The sequence below is a fragment of the Ambystoma mexicanum genome, chromosome 2q (genome assembly GCF_040938575.1).
Source record: "Ambystoma mexicanum isolate Mex_15411 chromosome 2q, UKY_AmexF1_1, whole genome shotgun sequence".
In the NCBI taxonomy this organism is placed as follows: Eukaryota; Metazoa; Chordata; class Amphibia; order Caudata; family Ambystomatidae; genus Ambystoma; species Ambystoma mexicanum.
Genome location: NC_090924.1, coordinates 537,191,269 through 537,213,832, shown reverse-complemented (window position 1 = coordinate 537,213,832; position 22,564 = coordinate 537,191,269). Strand labels below are relative to the sequence as shown.

The 22,564-nt window shown below is 43.6% G+C and overlaps 1 protein-coding gene across 1 annotated transcript in view; it reads left to right on the top strand.

The window, feature by feature from the left end:
• The window catches only part of PDZD9 (PDZ domain containing 9), a gene marked incomplete at its 5' end in the record, with an annotated part of 200,719 nt that overhangs the window by 123,072 nt on the left and 55,083 nt on the right, over positions 1-22,564 (top strand). Inside the window, one exon of the mRNA XM_069646548.1 lies at positions 15,967-16,141. Within this exon, the coding sequence (XP_069502649.1) occupies positions 15,967-16,141 (175 nt within the window). The remainder of the gene's footprint in view (positions 1-15,966; positions 16,142-22,564) is intronic.

The following is a 22,564-nucleotide window of genomic DNA, read 5'->3' as shown; positions in this document are numbered from 1 at the left end:
AACAACCTCCTGAGATCAGGACCCCATCCTGTTAGATGGAATTAACTCAAGTTGATCCCCCACAGTGGGTTCATTCATTCGACCTTGTATGCAGCACTCTAGCAAGCCTACTTGTGACTGAACAAGATGGCGTAGATCTAGAGTTGAACCCCACCCGTCCATTAGCATTTTTAATGCCTCAAGTAGCATTGTGTGGATTTTTATTTCTGCATTAATATATCATATAGGTCTACCAACACTACATTCAGAGCAAATATAGAGTCCATAGGTTGGTCATGTCTTTAGAAGTTGCCAAGTCACTTAATGAATGGCTGGACTTTTGGGAAAGCAAAGTAAACTGAGTCAATCGAAACAGAAAGATGCTCTGTGAAAATAGGTGCCGTGTTTTCAAGAGAGCCCAAAGATGCCCTTGATATTAATTGAGCTGTGCCCTCCTCTAGTGGCACACTGTCAGTCTGCGGTAGAATCCTGCTGTTACAGATTATCAACTGCTCCTTATAAGAAGCCAATGCTTCTTGGGTAGCATGCTCGAAGGACAACATACTCTATGGTTCTCATCTAGATGGGTTTCTATCACCACTGGACAATTCTGGTTAAAACAGTCTGACCATCTGCGGATCCCTCTGTGGTTTTCGGGACCTCGCCAGTCCCGACTGCCTGCACCGTCCTCAGTGGAGCCACTTCCACAGAGGGGTCGATCGAATCACCTACCCCCATTGAGCCTGAATCAGTGACTTTACTTTGCAAGTTAATCATCTTTGTTAGATGAATAGTGGTTGGTTGGATTTATTACTACCCAGTCTGAGGTGACAATTAAGGGGAGTAAAAGTGATGAGATTAGAGGGGGCCCTTACTGCTGTGTCAATCCAACAGTGTGACTTAGTTACCTCCTCAGTGCCACACACTTCAGGGTGCACAACTATTGTAAATACGAAGTTGGATTACTGTACCAGTCTTTTGGTGGGCACTACCAAGGCCAATATAAAAAGGCTCCAAGTGACACAGAATGGAGCAGTCCGAGCTGTATGTGGACTGGGTCGTTGCGCACAGATTTCTGCATCTCAGAGGAAGCTGTATTGGCTGCTAGCTGAGCAGTGAATCCAATTCAAGGGTTCTGTTTTGGTGTGAAAATGCTTCTCAGGTGAAGCCCCCAACTATGTGCAACTGCACTTGGGGCACTCCGATGGCGCTTAGCACTGAGAGGCTGTTTTTGTAAGGCAGGAAAGTGTAACCAGAAAACAGGTCCATGCAGCAACAAAGTCCAATGTTCACGAGTGCAAGTGCACTCAGGGCACTGCACAAGTGTGTTGCATTTGTATAACATTTTCTCTGACCTTTTAGTTTCACCAGATTGATGGACGTCTGACCTAGTCTCTTTCCTTGGGGATTTTGGCCCGCTGGCATGGCCATATATCGTGCACAGCGCTTTAGTGGTGCATTAGACGTTCTTGTAAGATTTTGGGCAACTGTAAATGTAATTCATCTATGGATATATTATTAATTGATATCAAGGCCTCCAAGGGTAATGCCACGGGATGTTGTCTGAAAACCCAACAAAAAGTAGAGCACCCAGTGGAGGTATGTTCTGCATCTTTGCATGTAAATTTTACAAGCATCACAGCCTCAATCCATTGTAATGCCTCCATTTGAGAATCCACCCGCATAGATTTGGTTACACATTGGGATAGATGTTACAGCTGTTATCAGTCTGCAAATGTTAACTGGGTAATGGGTTTATTCCGATGCTCATGAGGTCAACCAGAAATGTGAAATAAACTTCTATCCTTGATGAGATATTGGGTCTGATTCATGGAACGCTTTCTTGTGGGATTGCGCCAATATAAAACAATTCCATGAATCAGGCATTAAATGTGGTTGGTTAGAACACGTAGGCACAACTACACCCTTTGAGAGCACCAGCTAGCTAGGATGCTCTTAGTAATTCTTGAAATGGAAAATATAGGCACATTTTCTGCTCAAATTGTCTGCAACTGCTAAAAGGGTATTAAAACATTTGCTTATGGGCAATGTTACATCGATATCCTAGAATGTACAACATGTACAACACCCTGATTTTTCCTTCCATCATGCTTTGTTTGTCCACTCTATAGGTCACCTTGGGCCTGGAGCCTAACACGCTGACAGTTTTAGCAAAAAGCCGTATTCATTGTTAGGAGGGCATAGGTTGCTCTTGGAACGAGAATCAGGTTGAGCTCCTGGACCTTTATGGTCAAAATCTCGGATCTTCGGGACGAAGCTAGATAATTCAGGTAACCAATGGACTGAGACATTCTGGTGGCTGTGATCAATGAGCAATATGTTTGTTAAGGAATAAAAACAGCACCATTTGTAAGGAGCAATGTAGGTGCTTGCTAAAGACTGGCAATTCGTTGGAGGTACTTTCTGGTTGAGAGGCTGCACCCCAGAAAGAAGGCCTTCTCTCTGGTGACTCTCTTGGAAAGGAGATTGTCATAGATATATGATATGACTCAAGATCGTGAAGCCCTGGTACAGTCCATGAGAAACTTAGATATGCAGGACACATGGTGCCTACTAAATCACACAGCAAGGGACCATATAACCTTCTCCCCCTATACAAAGCTCATTCTATGAAATTCCAGGTCGGTGCGCAGGATTAGTGAGATTGCACTATTGCACCATGACATAGTTAAAGTGACTGTCAAAGTAAATAATACAGACAGTAGAACTAGACAACAGAGACTTGATCGCTTTCGTCTGTAAGACACTGAATTTGTGGACAGGACCAAGAAGGAAATTGTGGAATAGCAGGACAGAAACATGGGCAGTGTCTCAAACAAAAATGTTGTGGCAAAGTATTAAACCATTCCCAATTAGGCCCTTTAAAGAGGAAAAAGTGAGCACAATGAGGAGAGAACCACATAAAGCCAGGGCGTTGGAAGGGTGGATCAAGAATCTAACACAGAGTTTGAGTTTAGCAGAGGCACCTAAGAAATACTATGAGAACTAGAAATAGCCAATTATAATCTAAGCATATACAACACATGGACATCCATATTTTCCTTCCTAAGAATTTAAGCCAATTATTGGAAGGGAGGTAAAAAAAGCTGGAAAAAATACTACTGCATAAACTGGCCATTGTAGAAAGTGACGGGTCAATAACCCTATCTCAGTAAATGGGAAACCACTCATATGATACTTCAAACGCATTAACAATGTGTTTTTCACATTCTAGAAAAAGCCTGCATGCAAAAATACTCTTCTCGTGGGTGAGGGCAGTAGAGTTCCCGTACACACTCCTGATCCCCAGACTGTCAATGGCAAGCCGGGAACTTCTAGAAGGGAACATAAGAATGGAAGAATTGGACAGGCCCATAACTTCTCTGAGTGCAGGAAGTTCTGAGGGCTCCACAGCTACCAGGCCTTCTACAAAACATGAAGCTGAAATAATGGCTCTTCGGCAAACATCATATTGGTGATGACCCCATCGGGTAAAACCTTGGATTCTGTGAACTGTTGCAATGTCATTCTTCTGCCAAAAGAGGGCAGTTATCAAAACCGGCCTCACTGATCAACGTAGACTCCAAGATTGCGATAATGAGGTGGATGGAACAGGTAGATTTGGCAGCAAGAGAGGTGCTGCGTGGGTGTGTTAAGCACAGAAATCGGAGCTGGAAGGTGTGCATGGTCCTGGATGCAGTAGGCTGCACCAGGTCACGAGCGGAGCGCCAGCTTCTGCTAAACCTGGATGGTATCGTTGTTTCCACAAAGTAAATTACTTTGATGCAATTTACTTCATGGAAATTAGTTCGCCAACACTTCGAAATATATAACTACTTGGGGGTGAGGGGTAAAAGGGGTGGGAAGGGGTTTGGGGTGGGGGTTGTAGTGTAGGGGACGAATGGGGGACCCCCCCAAAGAAACTAAATTCTAAATGTTTTGGCAAAGTAATTTCAACGAAGTAAATTATATTGAAGTAATTTCCTTTGCTGAAATGACATGGAACCACTTGGATGGTTAGAGTGCTTTCGATGACAGATACTGGGAATATTTTAACGCGCTGCATGGACTTTCTTTGAAGAACAAGTCTGCACCTCAGGCCATACCTTCTGCACTGGTACAAGCAAAATTATGTATACAAATGGGTTGCCATAGGCAGAGCTGTCATTACTCTGAGGAACAATGGAGTGATCATTGCGGTCACCACTATTTTTCATCATAGTGCTTGAACCTTTGCCAATCACGACCCGATGTGACACCAACATCTTTGCACGATCCGATCCAAAGTGTATATTGTGAACATCTTTGCAGTTATGTTCCTGTTTTAATAAATGTTTCTTGCTTAAGGTCGTTACAGGGTTTTTTGTATGAAATAAAACACGGGGAAGCAAATGTAGACAAACCATGGTTTGTCATGTTGCTATTTAGTGTTGCACATAAATGTGTTTGGCTATTAAGATTTGATTTTGAATGAGGGTGCAAAATGTTGATTTGCCCAGGGTGCTGTCTGGGCAAAGGCAACCCTGGTTCCTGTCTGGGCAACAGGAAACTAAATGTTTCCTATTTGCGGACAGCATGCCCCTTCTGCTTACTGGCCTGCCCCCTTCCATCACCGAGCTTACCAGGGGAGTAAAGAATTACCGTGGATATTTTGGCTACAATATAAATTGGTTGAAATCTGCAGTCCTTGCAGTTTGAAGGATGGTGCACAGGAAGGAATATGCCCACGTGCAGTTCAAATGAGAGGGGAAAGAACTGCAATGCCAGGGAATTTATACTGTAAGTAGTATGCCATATGTGCTATCAAGATACCTCCGGTGACAAATCATGACACTGGGGATTTGCAGGTGAAATATGCTGGCTCTTTGGACTGTAGTCGGTCATCCTACAGACATGGCAAAACTGTATTTACCGATTTCACTTTGTACCCAGATAGAAGATGCTGACCGAACAGGGTGGTAGGGAGGAGGCTGGGGTATAAATAATCATAATAGCCACCTAGGTTTTGCATACTGAACTAGCGCAGGAAAGTACTGATCCTATTGAAGTCGCCGATGTGAGTATTATCCCACCCCAGTATTGGTAATGGGGAATGGGGCGCTGTTCATGCAAAAGAGCATCGAACAGTAATCTATGTTTTTGTTTGAACTGTGATGGACAGGAAAAGAGTTCTCTTTTTATTTTCGTGTAGATTTGGATTGAAAAAGAAAACATGTAGGTGTTCCCCCGGGGGAGGATTAGTGTGCATGCCTGGCTGCTTCGAACGAGTGAAGTGACTATTACATGTTCATCCCAGCTCAAAGAATGTGGAGGATGCTAGAGGAGGAAGCAAGGAGAGAGCCTTAACTAAGCTGTGATTGGACTATTGCACCCCCGGGGGTTCTGTTGACATCTACACTTTTCTCTGAGGTTTTATGATAAAAGTTGTTTGTTAGGGTGTTTCTTTGTTTGCCTCTGATTTTACTTAAAGAAAGAAGAGTAAATGATTTGCCCCTGTGGCTTCAATAGAATTAAGTATACATTATAGAGAAGCCAAAATGCCTTCACTCTTAGCCAATTAGAATGGTCAGTGATTTGTTTGGCTAAAGGAGTGAAGGGAAATTGGCCTCTATATAACCATTCCAGCCCGTGGCAATGTATGTATATTTCACGTGTGGTGCCTGGGAAGTCGAGGCTGAGTACCAGGTCCCTGATTTGTAGATTATTCAATAGAATGAAGACTTTCCTGTACTAGATTGGTATGGCCAGCATGCAGCAACAGTGTGGCCTCTCCTCTATGTTGCCTTTGGAATCCATTTGCGACATACCTGTCTCGCACATTATTCTGATGAAGCATGATAATACAGCACCATGCGCTTCCCTCTGGCCCAGGTTGCCCAAGGCAATGGTTTGCAATCTTTGCCTCTACAGAAGCTTTGGACTACAACTCCCCGCAGTCCTAGGCAGCAAAGTTAATGATGAGGGGTCATGGGGGATGAAGTTCAAAACATCTGGAGAGCTGCAGGTTGCAGACCACTGCCCTAAGGAAAACTACAGCGCATGTCTTGGACACATTATGCATAATCATGGTTTGTCAATACCATAAAAAAGTGTGAATAAAGTGTGTTTCTTGTATACAGAAATTAATGGACATGAACAAACTGCAGGACCTGCATGCAGTGCCAGTAACAGAAAATGACCCTCTGCAAGTTTTTGTGCATATAATTTTGTTTCAAGTATTCACACTTGCTAAACTGCCCCGGCATGCCTCTTGGCATGGCTAACATGTTTCCAATTTGGATATTTTCAAAAGTGCCCCTTTCGTACATACAAAGGATAAACTGTGATTAAGTGCACACTTGGCATTCTTTTTTCATGTGGGGAACAGAGACGTTTTTATGGGAGGGCAAAAGCGGTGCTTGCCCTGGGCCTCCACCTTGTAGGGGCCCCCAAAAGGCCGCCTGATCTAAGAAGCAAGATTCCATTGTTCACCAGGCTTGAATAGCACACATTGGGTTATTTTATGGCATGCTGCTGAGGCTCCAAACCTATTTATTGCCTATCTGTTTTGACAAGTACATTCTACCTTGATCAATTCATCATGTGATGCTTTCTGTGTTCACTGTCATATACAAATTGACAAGGGGGGTCCTGGGAGTCTCTCTGCCAGACATTAGTCCTGGTTACGAGAGACTTACCCAGAGTCTTTAGCTCACTATCTTTCACAGAGAAGAAATATCCCAAACATATCAGTCTTTGTCCTGCCCTGGGGCGGTCCAGCACCGAAATGATAGGCAATTCTCCTCTGAACAAGAGCACCAACAGCAACCCCAGACACGTGTTCCGGCCTGGTTGAACCTCATCAGTAGGGTGTAGCTGTGTCTCTCTAAGAATAGTGAGCAAGGGGTCCACGTCTGGATTCCCCTAGTAACTTAGGGTGAGACCCAAAGCTACTTAAATATGCAAATTAACAAGGGGGGTCCTCGGAGTCCCTCTGCCAGACATTAGTCCTGGTTACGAGAGACTTACCCAGAGTCTTTAGCTCACTATCTTTCACAGAGAGGCACAGATCCACCCTACTGATGAGGTCCAACCAGACCGAAACACGTGTCTGGGGTTTCTGTTGGTACTCTTGTCCAGAGGAGAATTGCCTAGCATTTCGGTGCTGGACTGCCCCAGGGCAGGACAAAGACTGATATGTTTGGGATATTTCTTCTCTGTGAAAGATAGTGAGCCAAAGACTCTGGGTAAGTCTCTCATAACCGTTTGGTCTATTCACCTGGCACTGTTGTTGTTTCTTCTTGGAAACCCGTACATTCTGCAGTTTGGGAGATAGCCTTGCTATGGCTTCTTTATCCAGATGTGTTGGCCTTTCTTGTTTAACTCTTTCTTGAGAGGATACTGAGGACGAAGACAATGAGGAGTCCAAGCCAGAAGAGCATGTTGGTTAAAGGCATGGTCTAGTAAAACATTTTATTTAAAAAATAGATAGGCAATATAAAAAATAAAATACTAGCATTCTCTTTGTTAAAACTTCCTATGTAAACTTCCTACTATGATAAGAACTGAACATGGGGCATTTTTATTCTGAAGGCCAGCACAAAGCATCAGTTAGCTGACCAGAGACCAGAGTGTTGGAAAACGCTGCGGTTTTTCTTTCCGAGTTTCTCAGGCTCCTCTGAGCCGGAGGAGCCTGAGAAACTTGGAAAGAAAAACCGCAGCGTTTTCCAACACAATAACGTTTTATTTATGTTTGCGGTCGCTTCAAAAGCGACCGCAAACATAAATACAACGTTTTTAAAGCTGCGGTTTTATTTCTAAGTTTTCCGGGCTCCTCCAGCCCGGAAAACTTAGAAACAAAACCGCAGCTAGTGCTTATTTTAAAAAAAAAATAAATAGCACTTACCGAGATTCAGCTGCAGCTTTCCTGCTCTGGTCTCCGGTCCCCGTCTCCCTCGTACAGCACTAATGAAGGGAAAGCCACCCAGCGGTAGCTTTTGTTTACTACAGCTGGCTGGCTTTTCCTTCATTAGTGCCGCAAAAGCAAAAGCCAGCACAGGAGGGCATCCATTTCACAAAATGGATGCGCCCATGTGCTTGCTTTTGCGAATTTTGAGCTTGAATAGCTCAAAATTTTACATAGGAAGTTTTAAAAAAGAGAATGCTAGTATATATTTTTTTATGTTGCCTATCTATTTTTTAAATAAAATGTTTTACTAGACCATGCCTTTAAACTCTTTTCCTTTTTCTTGAATTTCCCTCTTAGTGTTTCAATTAGCTCCTTCCAGTCTTATGACCCGACTTCCTTTTCTCCTTTGTAACAAGACACATTTCCTGGGCAGGGCTGCTGTCCGGGAAGCAGAGATTAAGCAGCTCAATGAAAGGGGGGTGTGCAGGAAGGGGCCCACCGAGACAGCTGCCTCTGAGCTCACCACCAGTCAATAGTTAAGTTGTTTCAAATAACGGAATGCATATTCCGAATGCAGCCTCTGAGCTATGATATGACATGGCATTTATAACGCGCCTATTCACAAGGGTTTTGCAAGTGATGCCTTGCAAACACCCACCCTCCAACCCCCCCCCCCCAGCTTTGTGTTGATAGAGCCTTTAAAGCAGGGGCAATTTATAATTGATGGCTCATTTAACAAGACATTGTTTTTACACCACTATGATAAGAACTGAACATGGGGCATTTTTATTCTGAAGGCCAGCACAAAGCATCGGTTAGCTGACCAAATCTATGTCTTCTTCCAAGAGAATGAATGTGCCACAAACAAACAGTTTTAAACTATGTTCTTTATTTTCATGTCTTTATTTGACGCACCAAAACTTTTTTTGTATATTACTTTTAGTTATGCATTCCTGAGAACGTTAACTGTCATTTTCATGTCCAAGTGGTCTAGTGGTTGCTTTGGGACATGGACTAAATGCATACGTTAAGCATCAAATAACTTTTTCTTAACACGTTAACCACTGCCAGATGGCTCATAAATGTCACTTGGCACCTTGATTAGGAAAGCAGGGTTCATTGTGTCACTGTACAGACCTTAGTCTGTGGCAAATCAATGCAATGATATGTGTGCAGCAATGTTTTGTCGGCTGCACAAGTCACCATTATGTTTGAAAATCTGGATATCCACGTACTAAGAAGAACCTGGAAAGTTTGTACAGAGAAATTGGCTGGGCCCCAAGATGGGGGGGGAGACACTACCTCAATGAAGTTATCACTGGCTAAACATGTCGACCTATGGGATTGGCAGGAAAATTACTCTCGCCTTAGCAGTCTCAAAAGATATAAAGTTCATATCCTACATGTTATATACATTTAAGAGCTCTCAGAAATATCTTAACCTCTGTCCTTCACTTAGGCTTAGAAGATTTATACTATTAGTTAGAATTGACAATCTTCCTGTTTTGGCGGTTATCAGTAGCGAAAGGCAGCTGTTGATAACGGAACGCATCTGCCGTATATGCAAGGATAATGAGATAAAAGAGACTGCCAAACATGTACTCACTGTATGCCCTAACATGTCTAAGGTGTATCAAACTCACTATGGAAAATGTGTACACCATCTGGAATCTGTAAGTGAGTCTACTTTCTGGCTTCAATGCTTAAATATGAGGAACCTTAGTCTACTCATATCACTATACAACGTCTGCCTGGTAATTGAGAAACTCTTGAATATACGTATATAACTATTGCAAAATCTAGTTCTGGATATGATGACAATGCAAGCTCCGTAATAATGAATACCACTGATCTACCGTTGGGTCAGATTGAATCATTAAGTAGATGATGAATTGTGTTTATTATTGACCTTGACCAACTGTTAATGTGATTTAAATTCCTGGGATCGTTGGATTCTATTTTAGATATTAGACATTAGAGAAAATTCATATATATGTTTTATTGATTTGTTAGTTAAGTTTGTTTAATTAACCTATAAAATGGAAATGGATTGTCTGTATGATTATGATTAGGGGTGTCACGGTATTAGTTTTATGGCAGTACGATAACCTTCTTGCCAAATTACGGTATATCATGGTTATCGCGGTATAGCAGGTGGAGTTAACTAATCTTAACAAATATTTTCATAAAAGGCCATAAATTGTCAGATATGTCATCACAAAGAAAACCAGGCACCCAGGGACAGAATTGGGCTTTTCAATATACTTTCCACTGAAATGCCACCCCTTGCTTCCACCAAACAACACAAACACACGTGTGGAGAGGTAGAGGGGGGGGCCTGCTGCGACTGGCAAAGCAAAGATAATAGCTTTTCTTAAGTGGTAATTTAGGCTTTTAGCTCCCCACTGGCTACTGGTGAAGATGAAGATGTTGCCATCTTGATAATCTGCATTCCACAGATCAATGGAGGCTGATTGTAGTATGCTCTTGTGTGCATACACATACACGCACACGCAGTCTCTCTCTCTTTACGTTACAGCCTTTAGTTTACTTGCGGGCCAAAAGGTGTTCAGTAATCACAGACATGTTACCCTTTGGTATGGCAGCAGGGAATACCCGCAGAGATGAGTGAATTTCGCGGTGTGACTTATTATATGTAAATTCAATGATCGAAACAGGGAAATCCCCCATTGTCATATGTTTAGAAAACATTATCCATTATAAATATATAAACTCCAAAGCCGCCAACCCAAAGTAAATCCTTTTCCTTCTTGGCACTGTATTTATTCTTCCTATTGATAACATATTGATTTTGTGTCAGGCACGTGTGGTTTACGGAATGGCATTAAAAACTGCTCCAACTGAAACTACTTGTACCAAGAACTTTTTTTTTACATTGCCTTTTTGCATTTGAAGTTCTTTAACTTACCATCAAGTCAACGCTTTTAAGTTAACTTACGAATACGCAAGCAGGATTTTCCAGCTATAGCAAGGTAACATTTTTGAAACTTGTCATATTTAGCTGATCCTCCAGGAATCTAAGGCGGCTGCAGAATTGGTCTTTAATGGCGCTCACTCGTTGATCGCCTTGAATGAAAGAGTGACTAGTGGCAGTGTTGTAATGCACATTTTGAGCAATGAGCTTGCTGCTCAGTCACAGGTCATCGCTTTGAAAATTGGCCTCGACTTGCATTTTTTTGGAACCAAATGGCATGGGCATCATGACCCCTTGCTGTGACAAAAAGTTTGTTTTGACAACTCTTTATCCCATTAAAGGGAGAAAAGTCACTCATGTGCGGTCTGAAAGCCCATGTCATTGTGATTCTTTTGTCAAAATGTCATAGCCAACACAGACACACCAACACAGGCACACAGAAAGGTTGCATAGTGAGCTAATCACTATAGCTTGTTTACCATCTGCCTGGTGTATTATAAAGGTCTGATGTTGGAGTTACCACTGACCATGTAATCCTAAAGGGACAGCATTCAGTTGGCGCTGTTGATTTCTTTGTTGATTCTTGCAATACATGTTCATTTACCTTCTTAAAGAGAGTGGCAAAAAATAACTTTAAAAAGGACAACGTTAAAATAAATATCGGCACAAATATGGCCTAGACCACTACCTCACCAGAGCCCCATCATTACTGTTTTCCCCAGGTCTGAGTGCGTTAGTGATGTGAGTTCAGAGGGAGAAATGCTTTCATGAGTGGTGTCACAAATTGAGAATAGACCTAAGAAATATGTCACCCCCATTGCTCTGGATACTTCCAATTGAATATAGATTCCGTCCTGCCTGCTTGAGTCCAGTGCCATATGCAGAAGGCAGGTAGGTGAAGGATCAAGCAAAGCAACAACTTTAGTGCCAATGTGCAAATCTACACAGAGGACGGGAGGGGGGCAGTTTATTTACTAGCAGAAAGCACTGATAGGCCCAGTGTTCACACAGTCTACAGCAGGGTCGGACTGGGGCATAAAATTGTCTTGGGCACCAACATAAAAGTGGCCCACAGTTACAAATGGGAATTCATTCCTTTTGGAGCACGGTTTGAATAGTACCCAAGGGGGAGATTTTTGATAAAATGTGATGCAAATTGTACATTTAAAAGAATATTTATTCAGTAACAGTGGTCAAAACTATTAGCCGCAAAGTGAAGTCACTCATCACACTGGCCCACTTTGGCCAAAAAAGTTCCCCACTTTGACCCAAAAAATGGGCCCACACAAGCATTTTACGTTTCTGGTTCGGCCATGGGCCTATTGCCCTAAAGGCCAGTCCCTGCCTGGTCTACAGAGCTAAAGTTGTTTGTGGACATGCATCAGATGGGCATCCAGTTCATTCCCTATTTGAATTCCAGGATGTGTAGTTCCCCATCTTTCAAATTGGTGGGAAACTACAAATCCCATAATTCTAAGCTAAAACATAACTGGATGGCGATCCCATCCATAACCATGACCATGAGAAACTTAAGTTCCTTGAATCTAAACCTTGGGGCGAGTAATTCGATATGCATGACTTCACTGGCCGTCCTTTTTTTTTTTTTTTTACAATTTGCACAGCCAGAGCAACAGCTGTTCCAATGTGTGTTTGCTTAGTGCAGTAGGACCTTAACTTACTGAACTAATGGCACATGATGCCAGGCCAGGCTGAATCGATACATTTCTGCTCCTGCTGGCTGAGTGGTTGCTAAGCAAAGTGCTCCTGGCTCAGATGTTTTGCAAGTCACTGAACGATTTATTACATTTGTTTACATACAAACAAAAGGAAAAATAAAATGATCACTTTCAGTTCAGGCCCTCAGCTCACCCTTGTGATGTCCCTGTGGACTTGCTAATTGCCAATTGAAAATCGGGACAATCACCATTGAAGATCTGACCTGTAGCGCGAGCAGCATGACTGTGTGAAAACATTTAAAATCTGTATGCTACCTTTAAAATAAATAATGCCTGAAACAACATAACTTTGTTCTAGTTTGCCCATGAAATCTATTTCTGGTGGAGTCTATGAACTGGAGTCTCAGGTATGCGTATAGAGCCAGTCAGTCAGCTCATCGTTACCAGCTTTGCATGGGGAACACAAAGGTTCAGGCACTGGGCAGCTTTCAACACAATTTGCATAAAGTTGGCTGCTCTTTGACCCGACTCTACTGATCACAGAGAAAGAGCGGTCACAGCAGCAAAACTGCATTTATGAATGTGGCCTCACTTTCCCTATGCTCTTGTCTGCCAAACAAGGCCCCCTTGGCAGACGGCACATGCAACAGCGCAAGACCAAGACTGCGCAGCACTTGCTTACTGCAGCCTTTCCAAATCAGATTGAAAAGCTCACTTAACGGTATAAACGGTATACCGTTATAAACAATGTGACGGTTATTATTGTTCAATTAAGCTGTTCACGGTATCTTTAATGGTATACCATTATACCGTTACATCCTTAATTATGATTATGATGTATGATTTATTATGTGTAAACTTTACTTGTAAACTATATCACATTAAATACATTATGTTTGTTAAGGCGTCTATGTGCTGCTCCTCTATGGAACAGCACATATTACTGTTTTTGTCTAATGTGTCCCATGTCCATGCAATAGCACACTGGAATTGTTTGTGTATGTAGCTCTAACAGGCATGCCATACTGTCCCCAGACTTAAACACATAAAGCAATCAAAGAAGTTGCCTCAAATTGTACATCCACTAGGCCAAACACCCTTTCGACACCGCCACACCATGATTTTCACTAGCTGCAGGCCAGCACAAATGAGAGATGTTAATGCCAGTTCTGGTAGATAAAGCATGGGTCTGCTCTCTTTTGCAGAAATAACCCCAGAGGCCTGCACAATGGTGAGGAGGTAGTGGTTGAGGAACTGTGGACCTTACACCACCTATCAGAATCCGGTTTTGTTTAAAGCGCTTCATCAGCTTATTACTGGTCAGGCTAACATTTGTAAGAAGTACAATCCTTTCTGTACATGTTTCCCTCTTTATTGGTTGACTATTGTAGGTATCTATAGATATGATTCCATACAGATATTTCTGTCTTGGGGTCTGGGCCTGCTCAGACTGAGACCCAGCCCCTTCTCATCTAGAATTTTCCAGAAACAAGAAGCAAAGAGCCCCTGTACCCCATTTGAGTGGCTGATGTTACAGGCATGTTATCTTAACATGCAAAAACTTAAGATGTCCGAATGAGTATGTATTGTTCATGGCTACAAACATTTTTTTTGGGGTGAGTTGTCTGAATAGTGACGTGAGCACCAAGCCATGTATCTGTTATGTATTTACTGATTCACACATACAACCATTTTAACACAGACCTGTTTATCAAATATAGAGATCTCTTGTCATTGTTATATTCCCGAAATGCTCTGTGATTTACTACAAAGCCACAGAACACTCATTGGTGCTATTTGTCCCCTTTCCCTCTCTCATAGGGGTATTTTGAAAGAGTACAATAGGAGTGTACCAGACTGTCCACCTTGTATTGATAACCTTCTATCAGAAAATAATTCACATCGTTAGTCTAGTGTTAGCCCTTGTGAAATACAAGTGAGGTGGTTTGAACAGAACTCCTGCAACACAGGGCCAGTGGTCAATGAGCCCTCAGACAGGGGCAGGCTGGTCAGACCACAGTTTGCCAGTATGGGCAGTTTCAAACTGCATTCAGGCAAGGCCTTCCCTCAGAGCAAGTGACAGAAGAACGATTTACTTGGGCAGCAACAGCTGTGTTTCACATTAGATTTCTTCTGTAAAGTACTTGAAATACAATGTAATGAAACCAGCTTCATTTGTTTAGCAACAATTTATTGATATTGAGGAGAGTTTTGTCGTGTTACACAGATGTGTAGTTTGGGAGTGACGTGTGCCAGTTAGGTAGGCGCATTTTAGTGTTTCGCCCTGGGCACCAAGGGCCATATTACAGAAACTTAGCACCAGTGCAAGTGCAAAGTTGCACGGTATTAGCACTAGGGCAATGGGTTGCCCTATTTTTGAAAACACTGGGGCATATTAGAAAACCATTGCATCATGACAAGTGCAGTGTAGCATGGTATACAAAAATTGCCCTAGTGCAAAAAAAGATAACTTTTTGATGCATTTTTGCACTAGGGCAAAATTTGCCCTAGTGCTAATACCATTCCATATTAGAACTAGGGAAAACATTGCCCTCATGTGAAAATGTATCTTTTTAGCACAAGGGCAATTTTTGCCCTAGTGCTTGTAACATGCCAAACTGCACTTGTCATGGTGCAATGATTTTCTAATATGTCCCAGTGTGTTTAGAAATAGGGCAAACGTTGTCCTCGTGTTCAAACCTGCAATGTATCTGTTTTTGGTGAATTGACACCAGTGGAGATAGATGCCTCTCGTTCCTTTTTACACTGCATAGCTGCACAAGTTGCCTCTGGTAACGTAGAACTTAAAAAGCATAACCATTTGCCTCAGGAAAATCTCTAGGAGTGTCCGATAATACCAGGAGTCAAGTCCTAAAAATATAAGTGGGGGAGCTCATCAAGAAATGCTATGGGGTGTGACGTCGCCAAAAATGTTCATATCAAGGTGAAATATGCACATTTCATTAAATTGGCTTTGCATAACCACCCAAATTGAACAGCACGAATGTAATTTGCCTTGCATAAAATCAACACACACAAAACCAAGACGGGATACTTTCGTCGAATAGTGTTTTTGAAAACGTTAAAAGGTGTGCATGTTTTAAACTCCAAGAACCAATACAAATGTTTTCCCAGGGACTTGCAATACCGAAAGGTGACATTTCACCTTTAGTTCTTTGTTATTTTTAATTAGGTTATATAGTGCAATGGTAAAGTGTCCGGCCTACAAACCTGACGACTGCAATTTGATCCCTTAGGTCGGCTTTAATTAATTTAAAGAGGACATCCGGTGTTTCTCTAGTGGGGACTGAGTCCCCCCTCTGAATAAAGTGGGTGGACTCCTTCCCCCCGCGTGTACCCTCGACTTGAGCCCAGACCGAATGATTTCTTAGCACTCGGTTTATGTAAAGATTTGTATTTTATTGTTTTTTTTTCTTTATTGGTATTGACTTGTTGCCACTGTTCATACATGTTTTTGTTTCTTAAAGGGGACATTTTGATTAAAATCGGACATGCCAATGTGCTAGGATGCACCCTTCGCGAGGTTAGACAGATGCTGGCCCGGACTCCCATTGGAACCGCACTCCAGATCATGGTTTATCGAGACCTGGTTGATGTGCCTCAAGAGTGGGAAGCCGAGAGCCCTTCCCAAGTACCACCAACGTAAGTGATGTTTAAAGGAAGCAGGCATAGAAGTCCATGTATCGAAGCATCTCCCCGCCCTCTATGAAAGTAAGCGTGTAATGCATCCTGTTTGGTCTCTTTTCGTTTCAGCGCATCTGGAACATCTCCAAACCCTTGTTTCATTTTTCCTCACCTTAGGAAAGTTCACTGCAAAGTGTGCTTCAGAAATAGGACTTGGTTTTGAGCATGCTCTTGCATATTTCCAGTCAGGGTCTTTGCTCTGGCTGGGCAGCCATTTTAAAACTTTCAGGAGTTTTGCCTTCAGGCTTTTGCAATTTCTTTCTAACACTCTTGCAGTCAAGTCTTCTGAGGGACGGAAATGCAAGAGAATGCACTTTTCAAGAAATGGTCCTTGCAGCCTAAATTGCAGGAGGTGTGGCGTAACACGAGGAATGTCCTGGAGACTTATACATTAGTCAGGTATTGTTTCTTGAGTTGTAAGGCTAAACTGGCAATGTGGCGACTCTGTCTGACTGCATTTGTCACTGTCAGCGTCGTGCTAACTCCTTCCCTGCGTCTGTGTGTCTCTTTGCTGCTTCTATGCTATGGAATAGTAGGCCCTTAGTTAAGCGCCTTATTGTATACTTCAAGCATGATCTTGCTTTGCCTGTGCCTCGATCATAAATGACCTTCCCCAATAAATAGCCTTGAACACAGAAAAGAGAACGTCCAAACACCAACGGCTCCAACTGGTATAGGAGAGTTATGCTATATTATGTTGCCAGGTCTTGCTCTAAGCATCTTTCTCCATTTAATTTGTAAGGTCATTTGGTGCTTGCTAGACTGCTTTTTTGTATGCAACTGAAAAAAAGGCAGGCAGACGCGAATGCTTTCCAGAACTAGGCCTTGGCAAATATTTCATGAGTAATTCACTGTCTCCCTGTGTCAGAGACAGGTTTTGGTGGCAAAGCAGGAGATGGGCTCCTCATGGGGCAGCAGTCAATAGCCTTTCAAGGGAGGCGCGGGCGCGTTACAAAGGCGTAGTCAGGGTAGGGCCTGAGCGAGCAAGGCCAACCCAAAATCTGCAAATGCCCACTTGGCAGTGCTGCGTGGGCATTTACAGATGCTAATGTCACTGCGGTGGGTCCAACTACATTAGCTTCAGGCCCCACTAGGTAGACACTCCTGGCTACGTCTCTGCTGCGTTGGGATCTGACAGAGCCCTGGGGCAGTAGGGGGTGACTGCTGCCCCTGCCCCTTCCCTATCTCTGCCACAGATGGCTCTTCCTAATGTCCAAGTCAGTTTCATGGCTCCCCTCGGACTTTTGGTACAGCCTAAATCTGTCTGAATCGCCTTTCTGCCCCTTTGTTCTCCAGGTGATGTTCGGGAGATTCAGGGTGATTTGTAGGACAAATCCATAGGCAGAAGATTTCAAAGGGAGGAAAGGTTACAGGCAATGAGGGAAGGAGCAGGGGAATGGCGAGGGAAGGGGGCAGCTAGGTAGGCGAATAAGGAAGAGGACATAAAATAAGAGCTGTGCTAAGAAAACTCTCTGGGCTGTTCATTTTAGTAACCACGCATTTTGCATGAAACCACCAGCCTCACTTTCATAAAAAAAACTCTGGCTAAACGTGTTGTTAATGGTTTGTACCAGGGTGGATCTCCCTGCCAATTGGGTGCATCACTATATCAATTATAGCCATATATACACACACATATGCACTTCCTGCTGTGCACAGCCCACTGACCCAGGAGCAGCAGTCAGGCCACCTGGTCACCTTTCAAGAATAACAGTCACACATATCAGAGAAATGTGGGCATGGGATACCGAGTATCACCTATTGGCATGAGGATAGTGCCTATATCAGTGCAGTTCCTTACTTGGCACCCCTGACCTTATTTCCACCAAAGCTATTAGTAAGTGGAAGGATACTGTTCATCTGTAACTGGTAGTCCCAAAATAATGCCTAAGCTGAATGGGGGTTATTCTTTAAAATGCAGCCCCCTGGGGAAAATGCATTGGCATTTTATTTGCGTGGCAGTACTTTAGCAGTGCCATCAGCATCATAAACGGATGCTGGAAGACATAAATGTAAAGCAGCTTCTATTGAAAGGATTCTGCTGTGGTGTTAACAGAATCAAAGTCATGGTCAATCTCCTCTTTATCAGTCAAAAGTGTCTGTGACTGGAGTGGAGCTAGTGTGGGAATGATTAATACCACAGCTCCTTCTCACAGATCTGACACCAGATGGTTTGGCACAGTGCAGCATTTCTTTCGTTTTTCCAGTGACCATTTGTGGTCCATAGGCCTGTGGTGGGAAGACCGCAAACATAAGGCCGCCTCCCGTACGTAGGTCTGTAGGGGGCGCTGCCTAGATGGGAGCCGGAAGTGTGTGCCGGAGCGCAGCAGGTCAGTAGGATGGGGCGGAAAGCAGGCAGGGGGTGAAAGCCATGCAGCGGAGGACCTCCCACACCCCGAATTGAAACTGGGAGAGGAGCGGTTACAAAAGGCCAACCGGGGGATACAGCCTTTGTGGCCTGGAATCTGCAAAGACAGCCTTTTTTAAGCGGCCAATGTTCACACTTCATTCACATAGAAAGGGGAAGCTTTCAAAGATGGTGCTGAACTCAAAACAGACTATTGGGGCCTGTACACCAGGTGGGGATTACATAGGTTTAATAATTGCAGTCAGAGTCCTTAGTTCTTAGGGAGGCAGGATACGGGGGAGGGCGGGCTGAGGAAGGATGGCATCTCCTAGAGAGGGAAGATTTCTTCCCCCATTTTTGAAACTCCCGGCATGCCTATCTCTGCCCTACAGCAGTGGCAGCTGTTGAATGTTTTAATTAGAGAGGCGTAATGCTTCCTATGAATATGCGTGAGAAACTGAGCGTGGCGAGAGTCCCCAGACCCACCTAGAACATTTTTAAAATATTGGATTATAATCGGGCATTTTCAGCACAGTTTCGTTGTAAAATTGGGCATAAAGAGCCACAGTTTGCAATCGGCTTTGTAGGGTAGCACATGAACAAATGCAAGTCACTAAGGAGCATTTTCCAACTCATTTTCATGATGCTTTTGCTCACAATATAAGCCAGTATAAACCATGTTCAAGCTGGCTTTCCCCACACGTCCATGGGGACAGCACCAATATATGCCAGTATTACCATATAGTAGCATGCGCCTGTTGGCTTTAAGAGTACAAATTGCCATGCCATAGTAACAAAAAATGTCAAGGTTAGCTGCACCAATGTATTCCAGTTAGCCAGACAATAACACTTATGTTTGTTTTACCCTTGATGTCTAGTAATAAATGTAATGCTACAGTAAGAAAATATATCCAGAGTGGGTGCACAAATGTAGGCCAGTCTAGCCATATGATAATATTCATCATGTTGGCTTCACCTTTGATGCCCAGTAAAATGTGATATGCTACAGTAAAGAAATATATTCAGAATGGCCTCACCAATGTGGGCCATTATCACACAAGAACATCCTTGCTGCCTTTACACTGATGTCCAGTATAAAATTCCATGCAAAGTAAAGGCATATTTCCAGACTGGCCCCACCAATGAGGGGGAGTATCAAGTTGGAACACTAATCAATGCCATGCCACAGTAAAGAAATATGTCCAGACTGGCCTTTTCAACGTGGGCCAGCACCACACAGGAACACTCATCATACTGCCTTTACCCACGATTCCCAGCACAAAATACCATTCCACAGTAAAGAAATATGTCCAGACTGGCCCCACCGAGGGGCCAGTACCATATAAGAACACTCATCTTGCTGCCTTCACGCTTGATGCCCAGTAACAATGCCATGCCAGAGTGAAGAAACATGTCCATACTGGCCCCCACCAATGTGGGGCAGTACGACATAGGAACACTGATCATGCTGCAATCACAGGTGATGCACAGTGAAAAATGCCATGTCACAAAGAAATACGTCCAACTTGATGAGTGTTCCTACTTCATACTGGTCTGACTAATGGGGCCTCACCAATTAGTCCAGTATAATGTAGGAGTACTCATGCTGCCTTCACCTTTGATGCCCAGTAAAAGAATGCCATGCCACAATAAAAATAAATGTATTTCTGCATGCCGTCCCTCCCTTCCACTGCTCCCCAATGAGAGGCCTGCTGCCCGGCCGCCACACATGCACCAGCCTTTATACAGCATTCATTCTTCATTCATTCTCACAATTACACACATGCATCAGAAATCCTTCTTTACTTACTCTTACATTTACCTCCAGAATCCATATGCTCTTATTCACACGTGCACCCAAACATACACTCTCTCATTCATGTCTGTGCTTACAACCCAAACTATTGCATATACACACACACACACACACTTTTTATTTATTTACCTGCAGCCCTACTCCAGATTCCAGTCGATTCAGCCTCATGTGGTCTGCTCCAATATGAAATTTAAATACCCACAAACAATAGATTCATAACCATGCAATACTGATGCATGTAGAAAACACCGGGGCAGGACACCCTTTGTTATATTATATCTAAATTGCCCATAGCTCCTGCCTGTACAGGATAACCCTTTTTTTTCCCAGATGGCGCTGCTGGGCACATAGTGCAGTGGGTGCGTTGGCGGCCTATGGAAGGGGAGCTAGTGGTGCCCCTGCTTCAATAGCGGGGACAATATAAAAATATCTGGCGAGGCTGATCTATCTTGTGGCTCTCCTGGGTTCAGAAGCTCTGGAATCGAGTGCCAAAATGGCCACCAGGCCCCTCCTGTCCCAATGGCACTGGCTGCAGGAGCTTTCAGAAGTACCTGGTTGAGCATCACTAGGGATTAGCAGCAGACCAAACATGAAGTGCAGAGACAGTACAAACAAAGACAGTGACAGCAATGGCTCTACCAGTGGCTGTGGCTGAGCCTTGCGCCTCTTGGCATTTGCGTTCTTGGAAGGAGGAGGCTAGGCCTTCCTAGCGATTATGACAGAGCAGAGTGAAAGGGCAATCCTAGCAGTGTGGCAGCAGTGAAGCCATTTGGCAGAGCAAGGAGGCAAAGAGATGGTGAGCTCTCATTGCAACTCGCCTCTGCTGAAGGATTAGCCAAACATGCAACACTGACATTTGTGGGGAATTGGGCTATGGTATACAAGAAAAGGAGGGAAGATACATACTGTCAGGGGCAGATTTCTTTCGCACCATACAGAAGCTACAGATCCAGTAGTGGATCAGGTGGAGCTTGGTCTTGGAAATTTTCAAAGTAGAGAGATGGCGGGAACTTCTTAGGGGGAAAAGGCAGTGATGGCTTCTATGGAGGCAATGCATAAAAAGATTGACAAAAGTGGCTAATCAATGCACACATTATTTTGGATTATGGTGGCAAGGCTATTGGAGTTAGACGTCAGAATCAAGGTAACTAAGTTCAGCAGCTCTGGAATCGAGTGCCAAGATGGCCACCGGTCCCCTCCTATCCCAATGGCACTGGCTGCAGGAGCTTTCGGATGTACCTGAGAGCGACCTGTAATAGGTGGACTGTGCGGTCTGCAAACTGCGCCACGGCCGGGGGGAGGGGGAGGCTAGGTGTGAGAAGGAATCGTTTGAGATACTGAAGTTGAAAGTCCGAAGGACTTGGTTTTTGCATGGGGTAGGGATTCCCACAAGCAACAAGTAAAGAGTGATATTTTCTGATGGAACATTTGTGAGTTATACCTTTAGTGTTTGGAAAAGAGGTAGCTTTGAACATTGGTATGTTGAAGGATAACCAGGCGGGTCTAAACTGGAGGCAAGGGAAGCCTGAGAGACCCTGTGAAGAAGTTAATCCATATAAGGAAAAGGTACTGTGAATTTTGCCAAGTGAATCGTGAGAACTTGTGGAACTTTCTTATCTTGAGAGTTTTGAACTTGGGGAAGGGAGCCGTGGAAGAGCTCCATTTTCACACTGACTTTGCTTTGAACAATTATTAAGTTGGCCAAATCCCACACACCCTATTACTTTGTAGAAGCAGAGGCGTAGCCAGGATTGTCTAGCAAATGGGGCCTGATGCTAATGTAGTTGGGCCCAATGCACTGACAAAAATATCTGTAAATACCCACACAGCGCTGCTGAATGGACATTTACAGATTTTGGGTGGGCCTTGCCCCTCAGGCCCTACCCTGCCTATACCTCTGTGTAGAAGTGAGGGCAGGCATAGCTTTTGACACAGACAGTAGTTTACTTTTAACTGACGGACTTGGACTTTCCAAGAACTGAGCATGAAGTATGGGACTTCATCTCAGTACTGCTCCCAAACTAAGGTGCTCTTTCCTGACTTAGTGAGTATCAAAGAGGCTTGTGAATTTGGAAAGCGCCGAGGTGTCCCTAAATTCCCTGAATAGGCCCAAGTGAGCAGGAAAATTGAGCAAGTCCAAGCGACTCAGGGTGCTTTCGGGTGGTTCTTCCTTGAGAAAGAATATTGAAACAGTGCGACACAATGGTGCATTTTAATA